General features: G+C 32.5%; 3 protein-coding genes across 6 annotated transcripts; 1 reads left to right on the top strand and 2 right to left on the bottom strand.

Moving 5' to 3' along the window:
* Positions 1-59: 59 nt before the first annotated feature.
* LOC104756149 (GDSL esterase/lipase ESM1-like) lies at positions 60-1,767 on the bottom strand. 3 transcript variants are annotated; one of them, XM_010478679.3, is made up of 5 exons: positions 1,414-1,767; positions 1,139-1,251; positions 850-1,050; positions 516-768; positions 60-338 (listed from the first exon to the last, which is right to left on the bottom strand). In XM_010478679.3, exons 1-5 carry the CDS (start codon positions 1,640-1,642, stop codon positions 226-228), a joined length of 909 nt encoding a protein of 302 aa, XP_010476981.1. In that variant the 5' UTR covers positions 1,643-1,767; the 3' UTR covers positions 60-225. The 3 variants fall into 3 exon arrangements, with proteins under 3 accessions (XP_010476981.1, XP_010476980.1, XP_087350319.1); XM_010478678.3 differs by having other exon boundaries at positions 60-341; positions 1,414-1,732; XM_087494193.1 differs by having other exon boundaries at positions 60-321; positions 1,414-1,728.
* Positions 1,768-4,108: 2,341 nt separating this feature from the next.
* Positions 4,109-6,734, top strand: LOC104756146 (protein MOTHER of FT and TFL1). Its single transcript, XM_010478676.3, has 4 exons — positions 4,109-4,410; positions 5,020-5,081; positions 5,222-5,262; positions 6,197-6,734. Exons 1-4 carry the CDS (start codon positions 4,216-4,218, stop codon positions 6,418-6,420), a joined length of 522 nt encoding a protein of 173 aa, XP_010476978.1. The 5' UTR covers positions 4,109-4,215; the 3' UTR covers positions 6,421-6,734.
* LOC104756148 (exonuclease 1) lies at positions 6,735-10,353 on the bottom strand. 2 transcript variants are annotated; one of them, XM_087494190.1, is made up of 11 exons: positions 9,993-10,353; positions 9,847-9,883; positions 9,433-9,607; positions 9,228-9,306; positions 8,750-8,794; positions 8,523-8,659; positions 8,313-8,427; positions 8,130-8,230; positions 7,933-8,030; positions 7,744-7,836; positions 6,735-7,576 (listed from the first exon to the last, which is right to left on the bottom strand). In XM_087494190.1, the coding sequence occupies exons 7-11, from the start codon at positions 8,413-8,415 to the stop codon at positions 6,808-6,810; spliced, it is 1,164 nt and encodes a 387-aa protein (XP_087350316.1). In that variant the 5' UTR covers positions 8,416-8,427; positions 8,523-8,659; positions 8,750-8,794; positions 9,228-9,306; positions 9,433-9,607; positions 9,847-9,883; positions 9,993-10,353; the 3' UTR covers positions 6,735-6,807. The 2 variants fall into 2 exon arrangements, with proteins under 2 accessions (XP_087350316.1, XP_010476979.1); XM_010478677.3 differs by having other exon boundaries at positions 8,523-8,672; positions 9,993-10,221.
* Between the last annotated feature and the right edge of the window lie 1,857 nt (positions 10,354-12,210).

Here is a 12,210-nt window from a genome sequence, read left to right as displayed (position 1 = left end):
AGCTGTGCTTGAGTATATTGTCTCTTCCTCGGTTGACATGGATTAAGAGTGAAGACTTATGATAATAATGGACCGGTGGACCGGCTTGCATAACACAATATCCAATAAGATCGAACGATTGATTGATCTAGTAAATTTCGATCGATTTAACAACAACAACAAAAACTTCCCCGATACGGGGTAATATTGTTTATCTCGATTTCTGATTGTGTTGTATAGTCGTCTTTAACCATCAGTTGTGATGCTGGAATTGTTTGGTTGCCAATACTCACGCATAGGCTCGTTAAAAGGATAGACAATGAGCTCACGAAGGGTCATAGGCTGAACGACATAAAACCCTGCTTAATTATAGTGTTTATATACTCCATTAGTTTTATATATGGAACAAGTCAACTACATGGTTTTGACCTATATTTGTTTGTCCGATTTTATTTGTTTTCTTTAAGTTTACAACCAAATAAAATCAATTGTCGTAATTAACTGTATAGTTGTGGCTGGATGACAAGATGACTTACTGTAGTTGAGATTCCTACGTGTCCAACGTAGAACGGCGTTGTAGAAATCGAAGATGGTGAATTGTAAACCGGGGGATTTTTTAGCAAGGTCGTTCAACATTGGACCAATCTTCTCATTGTGTTGTTTGGCCAGATTGTTGAGCGGCTCGTGACACTCGCTGCCTGTCTTATATTCTTGTCTCGATATTGGTAGGCAACCCAATGGTGCTAACAATTGAATGGCAAATTTACTCGCTTTTAAAGAGTATAGGAACTGCAAATATTATAAGTGTTAATTTATATCGTAAATGTATAAAAATTAACGTGTAATCATATATATCAACAATGTACGTACGTTGATGTCGTTCTTCAATTGGTTAATAGTGGAAATGACAAAAGCTTGCTGAGCAGAGGCGTCTGCATTGGGTTTGCTCTTGGTAAAGTTTAAGTAATCTTCTGTACCAATGTAAATCATAAACAGTGACTTTCCAATGAAATCGTCCGTCCAGTTTGATTTCATACTTCTAAATTTATCCACTTGCTGAGTTAGTGTCATCTACATATATACGTACAATTATATACTTGTAAGAAATTTAAATTAGTAATAAAAGTTTCGAAAGGAAATTAATTAACTGAGGGCTTACGAATGTTCCGGGAAGAATAGAAGCATCGGCGACAGCAAAACTGGCTCCACGTGAAATATCAACGCCAGGTTTAAACGCTGGTGGGATCTCTTTCGTAATGCCCATGAATTCAGCTATATCACCAAATTTATTTATTTTTTATTTTATTTTTTAAAGAAAGATAGTTAGTAAGCATTGGTGTTCAAAAGAAAAAGAAAAAGTTATTAAGCATTGATTTCTCAATAATATACAAAATAGCTACAAGTATGGGACAATGTTGCCATCAGAAAACTTGCCATTAGGGTCATCTCGGGATTTTCCATATGGCCATTTGCTTTGGGGAGGATTTTGGTTTTCGGTGAGAAACAATTTGTTTCCAGCGTCAAAGTAGGAGTCTCCGAAAGTGAACAGTCCTACCACTGGAATACCCTCGCCGCGGTTGGTATCAACAATAACCTGATTATGGAAGATGGTTAGTACCAATAATGCCCCAAGAAGAGTGACCAGATTACAGTTCCCTGACATTCTAGCTTATTAGTATATGCCATAGATGGAGATGACACTGGACTTATTAATATATACGAGTTCTTATAATCTAGTGATTGGTTGCACACAAAAAAAAAAAATCTAGTGATTGTTGTTAAAGAGCATGAACATATTTTACGCCTTCAATTAGTCCTTTTGAAAAAGAAGCTTTAGTGGCGTGTTTGCTTTAACCTCCTGATTATTCGACGCGGTTGGTTGCAAATTGTTTGTATATGAGATCCGAACCAAATATTTATTATAAATAAAACTAATTGGCATGATAAGTACGGCTTCTTTTGAATAATGTAAACCAAACTGATACTTAAAAGTAGTGGTTTTAAAACATGAAGGCACTTTAAGGGTGTGGTTTGTCACACGATCCATGACATAAGCAAGAGTAACATTCGATTTCTGTTTCAATCATCTTCTATTTCTTTCAAAGAAAATAAACAATATATAACTGATGCTTTAAATGTAAATAAGTATTATGGTTGATTAAATATTATTACTTTCAACTAAAAAAAATCAAGTGATTGTTTTTGAATAGATGGTTTTGGTTTTGGCGCAATCGTGGTTTAATGTCGTTTTGTTACAAGAACTTCTTCTCTATTCAAGTGGCTTATGGAGACATTGCTTCTTGAACAATAATTATGGCATTCGATGCAGCTCCTCCTCTAAGATGTGAGAGTTCGTGTATATGCATAATGTAATTGACAGAGTTAGTAGAATTTTGGGCAAGATTGAACGAGATTAGGTTCCCAATACTCTGTTTTTATTTTGTTCTAATAATTGTGAGTCTCCCTACTCCTTCTGCGATATGTTGTCTCGATGCGATCATCCTAACATATTTTCTTTATTCTTACTTGTGAGTTGTGTGTGACCGTGTACATGAGCTCCAAAAACCTATAGTATATGATTTTAATAAGAGTTACCACCAGTAGAAATTAATTTACCAATCGAGTACCACAAGGAACTTCCACGTGTAGAGGATGATCCTTCCTAACCGACGGCAGAAATGATGTCACGTGGCACGATGAACAAAAGGGATCGTGGGTAACAGCTGAGACGAAGATACGACACGTATCATAATTGTGGATGCAAAAGAGTTTGAAATGGCCTATGCATGGCTTATAGGTTACACTAATCCGACCAAATCCTTCTTTTAACCTTTTCCTTCAGTTTCTTCTTCCTCTCTAGCTCGCTCATTATAACCAAGGCCAAAACTGTATATTGTAATTGATCCGAAAACATTAAATTTGCTATTAATGAGTACTAAACTTACTTATCTCTCAACATTTAGTTCTGTTGTTTTACTCATTATAGGAAAGTAAAATATATTTTCATTCTCACGGTAATTTGTATCAAAACATTTTGATCGATGTTCTATAATGTACTGATATTTTTTTTTATGCTTTTGATTAATACTGATCATGATTGGACCGACCATAGATCATAAGACACGAGTGGACTGTCATGATATATTTTTACCATTGACGACAAAATAGATGATAGTTTATTTGGTTATTTACTTTCAACCAAAAATTTTACTTTTTCTGATTCACAATAAGTATCAAGTTGTAATATTGTTTCACAAAAAAAATTATTTTAAGATTTAATCCTACAGTTTAGAATTAAATCTCTTTTATATCATTAATATATTAATTTATGAATTAGAAAGAATACATTTTAGTGTATATATAGAAAGTATGGTAAAAATTTACATAATTTTTTTAATTTATATGAAAATGTCAAAATAACACTCTTTGTAATACAAATGGAGTTTATACTTTTCTATAATACTATCATAACATTAAAAAAATATAATTTCATATTAACTTTTTAATTTGATAAATACAAAAAAAATTATGCGGAAAATCCGCTACACGTGATTATACATCTAATTAACGACAAAATTTGTTAAAGAAAGTAACGCTTCACATAATAATCCAAAAAGAAGAAAATAACGCCTCACGATAGTTTCTTTATTTTATTTTTGTTATTATAAAAATATTACACGTTACATTTATACGTTACATAAACAGAGAAATTTTAAAATATATTTAATATATTCTTATGTAACGTATAAATGTAACGTGTAATATTTTTATAAACACTCATAATTTGTAAAGTTTATATATAGAAATTTTATTCTTTCTATGGTTAACAGAGAAGTTATTGTTAAAACAATAAAAAGTTTGTATTGTGCGTTTTACTGCGCTGCAATAGATATTTCGTAAAATGTTAAAAAGAAAACATCGTAAGAAAATCAATTAATATTGTTTCAGTATAAACTAGTTAAAATAATTTAACGTCGAAATAAATATCGAAAAATGAATGTATCGCCATCGTGGTTTATATACATTGTATTTGTCCGAGGCTCTTATTAAATATTTTCCTGATGTAAGGAAAAAAGTATTTTTTACCATTTTGTTTTTTTGTTAAAGGATTTTCTATATAAACCATCACATAGATGTCCATCCGAATTCGGACATGCGATATAAACAAAACAAGGATTCTTTTAAAATAAGAATCTCTCTCTCTTTCTCTCTCTATATCTCCCTCTCCGTGGTTCGATGGCAGCTTCTATTGATCCTTTGGTGGTCGGAAGAGTGATCGGAGATGTGTTGGACATGTTCATCCCAACCGCCAATATGTCTGTCTACTTCGGCCCCAAACATATCACTAACGGATGCGAGATCAAACCCTCCACCACCCTCAACCCTCCAAAAGTCAACATCTCCGGCCATTCCGATGAGCTTTACACTCTCGTATGTATCCATTTTCTCACATCTATTCATTTATGTACTAATAAACATATATGTGTGTACATATATATGCACATGCGTTACATGCTTCCTTTCCATCATGATCATGGTCTCCGTCATCATTATTGTAGAAACATGCATGCATATATTACTTCAGCACCATTTTTAAGATGTCCAATGCATTCGAACACAATCTCTATATATATATAATTTTTTTCTATGATAAACTTCAAACATGTATATTTTTAAATAGAAGTGTTTTGCTATGATAAACTTTCAAACATGTATTATGTATACATATTGAAGCATGAAGCATCTATCTGGAATCTATTTTCTTAATACATTAGATATACTAAAAAACAAACGTTGAAGTGCTATACTACTTTACACATACTGGTACATTCACATAGATGTTGACGTACGTAAATTTTATATTAACATAGATAGGTGTAAATATCAGTGAGTTTCTAATACATACTTAAATGTGTTAGTCACGGTTTAGCTGAAATTTTGATTACAATAATAACGTTTAATTGTTTGAGCTAGACGACGTGTTGCATGTGTTAAAATTTCATTGGCCATCTGTAAATGTAAATATTTCGATGCATGCAGGTGATGACCGACCCGGACGCACCTAGCCCAAGCGAGCCGAGCCTGAGAGAATGGGTCCATTGGTGCGTACAAGTGACGCACTCTTGTTTTTTGTTTTGACATCAACGTGAACAATTTATTAGTCTTATAACGGATAAATAAGGGTAAATCAACACTATTATTAGTCTTAGCAAAAAATAACACTATTATTTTTTATTTCCAGGATTGTCGTGGATATTCCCGGTGGCACCAACCCCTCAAAAGGTATGAAAAATATCAAAGCTAAGTTCTCGATTTTGAAAACAAAACTCAAATTGCTTCTTAGGATATTCTATTACGTTAATATCTTTGCTACAGTTATAACTCCTGAAAGTGAACAGATTCTTACAACAGTGAACAGATTTATTGCTTCTTTCTTTTTTTTTGTTAAAAAACAGGTTTATTGCTTTCTATTTTAATTTGCTTGCATTATAGATAAAGTGACGTTAGTGTGCAAGGCATTAAGAAAATGTAGTGATAGTTAATTATGTCCATGATAATGTGTTTAGATCTAATTGACTATCCGTTACACTAATTTTTATATTATTCATTAAATCATATTATCTTCGGACCGTGGTGCTTTCGGTTTACATATGAAATGAATATTATAAGAATAAACATAAGTTGATTAGAGAACAACGACTTCAGTATGGCACGATGTCGATTGGTCGAAAACAATATACCTAACTCTCTCATAAGTTGCTTATGTTATATAATTTTAGTAGGCAATAGCCAAGTTTTATCCTGCGATATATGACATTGGCAAACCAAACATAATTCAAATTCAAATACATTATTCTTGAAGAAAGATGAACCCAGTTAGTAGTTTACATCAGTTTTTAACTATATAGGTTTAGTTTATCTATAAGGCATATCACTAGTTAATATTCCTGTGTATCAAGCTATGTCCCACAGTTGCGACATGTGGTGTCCTCTCAAACCAACATCTCATGTTTGTCCGTACGTGTACATTGATGTATCTCGACTAAACAACGTCCACATGTCATCTAATAAAAAACCTTAAACACCACAAAACACAAAAATGAATAAAGGAAGCCGTCTTGTACGAGACGAGACTTTCTCTAGTGAAAACAGTTATATTGCTTAATTTATTTTTATTTTAGTTACGATGAAAAATATTTCATGTTTTGAATTTCAGGAAAGGAGATACTTCCTTACATGGAACCAAAACCACCAGTGGGGATTCACCGTTACATATTTGTACTCTTCAGGCAAAACTCACCGGTGGGTCTGATGGTGCAGCAGCCGCTGTCACGAGCCAATTTCAGCACCCGAATGTTCGCCGGACATCTCGATCTTGGTCTACCTGTGGCCACTGTCTACTTCAACGCCCAAAAGGAGCCTGCTTCACGCAGGCGCTAGTACAAGCAACAAACAAATACCATCTGCTGCAAATGAGCCCAAAATCCGGAACTTTCTGGTTTAAAAACCAAAAAGAGCCTTTACCTATATATATAAACCAGAGCGGACAAAAATGTGGGTTAATATGTCAAACCACATTTTCTATTAGTCCGGTTATAGCTATAGCCTATACTAAGCAATATAGCCATGAAACAATATGTGTCTATCCGGTTATACCTATAATCTATATTTGCAGATAAATATGTGTACCCTCCTTTTATTTTCCATATGATGGAATTATGGAGTTGCTTGCTATAATATATGGTGTTCGTCTCTTTATCTTTTAATAAATCATATATTAAAGAGTTATGTTGAAGCTAAGAACAGATTACAAACCAAAAATAACGACTATAATCGTTGAAAGAAATCTAATATACTGTGTTTCTTCTTAATTGTAGTCTTCTTGCTCTCTGAACTTCTACAGTTTGTTTTCACTTTGAAACTCTCCGTTCTAGGTTTTGCTCCACGAACTCTCTTTGTTGTAATGTTCACATGGTTTTGAATTTCCACTATATCTTCTTCTGTTGCTTCGAATGTTTCCTTCTCTATGTTCTTCTCCGAGTCTTGTTTGCTTCCAGAGTCTTCAAGCTTGGACAAATCGATCATTACCTCTTCTTTATCAATTGCAAAATCGTGTTCGTTATAGTTTGGTGAAGAAGAAGACACATCCATTGCTGGGCTTTTGGTCACAAAAGAATCCTTAAGGTCTTGCATACCATACTCTGCGCATTCCAGATTGATTTCATCTGTCTTTCTTATTTTGAACGGGTTGTTGTCTGGATTGAGTGAGGGATTGCTGGGCCGGATAACCTTCTGATCCCTGTTAGGCTGAGAAAGCAGTTTGTGTAGATCTGAATCTTGTTTGGAAAACTTTGTCTCCTTCAGAACATTGTCTAGATCGATCATAGCCTCATCTGCATTCCTTTTGAGCTCTATTCTTTCCTCATTTTCAGACAAAGAACATAACAAAAAGGAGCTTCTCTTTTCCTGTTCCTTGAATGATGGAGCAGGCGCCTCTAACTGTCTCTTAGACACCGGAAAGCGGTTGAAAGCCTCCATGGTTATGGGATCAACATTTCCTTCAGCAATTGCAGCAGCAACAGATGGTGACAAATCTCTGATGAGTTAGATGTGTCAAGGTGAACAAAACTGCATAACAGCCATGTGAAGATGTGATGAATGATACTGGACTTGCATTATTGCGTTTCAGAATGGTTAATGCACTGATTTATAATATTATAAGAGAAAGTTCAAAATATTTAGGAAGGAAATGAAAAAGGATACGGTCCCAGGAACTCAAGTTGTTCAACTGGTAAACTCAGGAGGTTCTGAGAGAGGGGTTTCAAGTGCTTGAGCTTCTTAGCCTCAAAGTCATATCTGCAACATATTGAATCAAAGGAAATTTTAGTGTGAAACATAAAAGAATGGATACTACTATACTAGCAACACCTAAGTGAGACAAGAGTTACTTACATACGAGCATGCTGAAAAACTGAAACTGCTTCTGCAAAAGAGCTGGAGTAATCATCAGGAAATAGTTTGCCCTTTTTCGTCTTGAGAACTGACAAAACCTGTAATACAGTATTGTTCCCACATTCAAATGTCTTAGGCTTTTTGCTTAAGTGATGGGAGAAAGTATCAAGCAATCATAGGAGAAAGTAAATGCTTACGCGTTCTACACTCTGGTACTTGGAGATGAATGCATGAGCTCTTGAAATGCCAACACCAGGAACCGAGGGGAGAAAATCACATCCCGCTAATACGCACATTGCTGTAAAGAGACCAGACCAAGAACAGTCATCAACAATGCATCGAAGTATGTTGGGAAGATTACATAATAATATAATACTAACCAGTGAATAGCTCTTGATCAAAATTCTGGAAAGAAGGCTTTTGATCAACGGCTTGGAAAACATTATCAAGAATTAGTTCCTCCCCTTTACCATACCGGTCCATCTTAAAGATTACCTTTTACCAAACAAATGTTGGGGAAACATATCATACATTGCTCTTAAAACACTTATAATGAACTCTGTTTATTTTTGAAGTGAAAAAAATCTTACAGCTTTGCAGCCATATGCAAGTAAATCGCTGTCCTCAGTTATAACAGCAGCAATCCCACCTTGTTCCAATTCGAGGCTGGATAGGTAAGCTAGCTGAGCATCAGCCTCATATGGAGCTACAATAAATTCGACGTTCTCTGATTTCAGAACCTGTGAAGTTGTTAGGGTCTAAACAAAGTCCATATTACCATAAAGAAAATATGCTCAAGTTAATAAACAATCCATACCTGAATCAATTGATGAGCCATGGATGATGTTACACTAACAGCTCTCTGCATATAGTGATGCAAATGGGCATGAGCTCACACAATATCATAGTCTCGACCAAATTCTATTAGCAGAGTACAGGATCAATTACTGACAAAACACACAAATCAACACAGCAATAATTTGTAACTAGACTTCAGAATCAAGATGAACATGTTATGTTTGATTGACTCAAATTCAGACGCAAAAAAAACGGATAAAGAGAAAAACTGAGTAGTAATAATATGTGCTTCCTAGTGAATCCCAAACTAGTCCCAAAGCTTTCATAGCTAGAAACTCTAACGGCAAACAGTTACATAACTCAAAGATATAAGCCATTGAAATGAAAAGAGCTAAGCACCTGAAAAAGCTCAGTAGCTAGCTGCTAATTAGAGCAACTCAAAAGGCAGACAGTTATACAAGTTATAGAATAAAGCAATTGAAATAAGAAGTAAGCACCTGAAAAAGCTCGGTGGCAGCTCCGACATTCCCTTCCTTAAGCTTAATCATTGCAGCGTCAAAGTTCGCCTTTCGCTTCCTGGTAATTAAAATCAAAGCCAAACGATTAGTTATAATGAGAAACGTTCATTAAGGAAAATGAAACAAAGAAGATATGAAAAAACAAGAGAGAGCGAGAGAGAGAGAGAGAGAGAGAGAGTTTTGCCTTTGACGTTCATCACCAGTGGCAGCCTTGCAAGGCATATGACCACCATCGAGAACAACGACAGGGATGATCTCATAGTGTTGAAGAAGGTTGACTCTGTGCATGAAGTAATCAATGTACCTCAGCTTCTTCTTGCCATCAGTATCTAAACATAGCTCCATACTACATGAGTATGCTGTAGAAATAGAACAAGAATCCAATTAAGTCATGAAATTTACAAAACCACTCGATTTCTAAAGTATCAGCTCGAAAACGCATCAATCAGTTTCCACATTCGAAATATCCATTAGTTTTGTATTCATTGCAATTTCAAGGTTTACTAACAGATTAAAAAAAAAAAAATATATATATATAGCATTTTTATTTGGACCAAGCACGAAATGAAGAGGTGATTGAAGAGAGCAAGAAGCTTACCTCCTTTGTGAAGCCATGAATATGCATCGATTCCCACCTGGAATGTGTTAAAAATGCATTATTTAAAAACTTGATTTTTTTAAATTTTAATGGAGATTTTACCAACCCAGAATGAACGATTAACGGAAACACAAATCGAAAATTACTCGTTTCCCGGCGTATTTCTGGATGTGAATGGGAAGGATGTAAGGTTTCATGAACCTGAGAAGATCCTTGATTCCCATTTCCCCCTTTCTCCTTATCTTCTTCTCCTTTTTGTTTTTTTAGGGTTCTTGAGTATTTTTCTTTTATCTTGTATTTTTTTTTTTTTTTTTTTTAAATCTCCGGTCTCGCTAGCTTCCGAGTGAGTAATTAAAAATAAAAATTAAAAAACACAAGTTAAAAAATATAACCTTGGCGCGAAATGCCAATGGCGGGAGTGAATCAAAATACGACAAATGCCACGTCAGCAGTAAAAGAGGCTGTTCGACTATCCCCACTATACCAGTTTTCGCGACAAGAAGCAACAACTGTTGAGAGTTGCAATCTCATCATCTGTAGATTTCCAAAAAGACGAAGAGTGTTATAGACCAACATTATGTTTAGTACTTTCATATTAGTTTGTTCATTCGTTGCAGGTGCTCAATTATTTTGTAATTTCAAATCATATTAGTATTTTTTTTTTTTTTTTTTTTTGTCAAGGATCATATTAGTGTATGATTTCAAATTATTCATATTTTTAGATTTAACCTGTAAATCATAAAATGTAACTAGGTATTAGTCCACACATTGTGTCGTTGCATGCATAATAAGTTTTATTATATTTCTGAAGTTTTGTTAAAATAAAATATTTTTTGAAAGAAAGATTTTTCTTTTTTTTTCTACTAAAATATGAATCTCAGAATTTCTTATAGCAATGATGTGCAAGTTAAACCCTACACTTGTATCAACAATTTTAGGTATGGTTATTTATTATACAAAGTTTAAAATATATTAATTTTTCTATAGAACAAAAATTAACAAATGCTACAAAAAAAAAATATTACAAATTGATAAGTTATATTAATATAAATAATAATACAAAAATTCAAAACATTTTCCTAATATGAGTGAAACTATGTTTATTATGTTTTATAGATGTCAAAAATTGATTTAAAGAGTTTTTCTTAATGTCATTGTAAACATAAGACTGTAGTATAGTAAAATTGAATCAAATAAAAATTATCCAAAAATTTAGTAACTACGTATAAAATTATTGTGTATAAAATATTCCTCATTTCAAAGTTTAAGCAATATAAATATATATATATATATATATGACTATAAGTTTAGCTAACCCAAATAATTAGAAAATATTAAAATTTAACAAGAAACATTTTCTTTTGAAATATTAATAAATTAGTGGGAGGAATGAATGTAAAATTATTGGGTACGAGTTACATTTGAGTTAATGTAGAGTTAAATGGAGTTACATGCCTTTAAAAGTGAATTAATTATAAATAAACATTTTAATTTGTTTTGACTTAAAAGAAAAGGAATACCAAATGGCCCAATCAAAATTTAAACTTACACATAATTTGGTTGTTTTGTTGATATAAATTCAACACTCACACATAATCTTTCAAATTAAAAATATTACTTTTGAAGTGACAAATTAAATTAGTTTTCTTATAAAATTATATGAACTTCAATCTAAAGATATTTTTGAAACAACAAGGATAACTTCTATCTTTTTGTTTTTTGTTTTTGTTTTTCACTCATCAATTTAATTTATAGTGCTAGATCTCATACTAATGGTTTCATCTTTGGATGATTTAGTTAAATGGTATTATATTATATTATTTTATTCTTTTGTGATCATTTTTCATTTTGCTTAAATCAATAAGACCAAATTTTGTTAATTAAATTCTTTTTGTTTTCAAAAACCTCAAATCTTAAAAAAAAAGATAAATATTATATTGATCTTTACAGATTTATCAATTGAATCACAAAACAAAATAGACTTTGTAAAGTAAAACCTCTATAAATTAATAAAGTCGGGACCAAGAAATTTTATTAATTTAGAGAGGTTTTAATTTATCGATAAATTAATTATTAATTTATAGAGAGACTTTCCTAATTTGGTAAAAAATATTAAAAATAAGATTTAATCTTTTTAACTAATATTTTTATAAAATTAATACAATAAAAATAACAATTATCATGTTTTGAATATAGCACTTAAAGATTTTTATATAGTAAAAATATTAAAAATGAACTCTAATAAAAATAAATGTGTAGATATATACATATATTTTGATAATTTTATATAATTATTAATTTATATTATTGATGGGACCATATATTTACAAAGGCGTTTCAAAAAAATTATTATCTTATTATCTT

The sequence above is a fragment of the Camelina sativa genome, chromosome 17, assembly GCF_030686135.1.
Source record: "Camelina sativa cultivar CO46 ecotype springtype chromosome 17, ASM3068613v1".
NCBI classification, from domain to species: domain Eukaryota; kingdom Viridiplantae; phylum Streptophyta; class Magnoliopsida; order Brassicales; family Brassicaceae; genus Camelina; species Camelina sativa.
The sequence above is the reverse complement of the archived record's forward strand: the minus strand, read 5'-3'. Positions and strand labels throughout refer to the sequence as shown.

Excerpts from the sequence above, each read along its gene's own strand:
- LOC104756149 (XM_010478678.3), bottom strand. The coding sequence starts at position 1,642 with ATGTCAGGGAACTGTAATCTGGTCACTCTTCTTGGGGCATTATTGGTA. Across the intron at positions 1,051-1,138 it reads CTATTCTTCCCGGAACATTC|ATGACACTAACTCAGCAAGT; the intron begins GTAAGCCCTCAG and ends GTATATATGTAG. Across the intron at positions 342-515 it reads ACGTAGGAATCTCAACTACA|CAGGGTTTTATGTCGTTCAG; the intron begins GTAAGTCATCTT and ends ACTATAATTAAG.
- LOC104756146 (XM_010478676.3), top strand. The coding sequence starts at position 4,216 with ATGGCAGCTTCTATTGATCCTTTGGTGGTCGGAAGAGTGATCGGAGAT. Across the intron at positions 4,411-5,019 it reads CCGATGAGCTTTACACTCTC|GTGATGACCGACCCGGACGC; the intron begins GTATGTATCCAT and ends CGATGCATGCAG. Across the intron at positions 5,082-5,221 it reads CTGAGAGAATGGGTCCATTG|GATTGTCGTGGATATTCCCG; the intron begins GTGCGTACAAGT and ends TTTTATTTCCAG.
- LOC104756148 (XM_010478677.3), bottom strand. The coding sequence starts at position 10,070 with ATGGGAATCAAGGATCTTCTCAGGTTCATGAAACCTTACATCCTTCCC. Across the intron at positions 8,428-8,522 it reads TTGCATATGGCTGCAAAGCT|GTAATCTTTAAGATGGACCG; the intron begins GTAAGATTTTTT and ends GTTTGGTAAAAG. Across the intron at positions 7,837-7,932 it reads GTTTTTCAGCATGCTCGTAT|ATATGACTTTGAGGCTAAGA; the intron begins GTAAGTAACTCT and ends AATATGTTGCAG.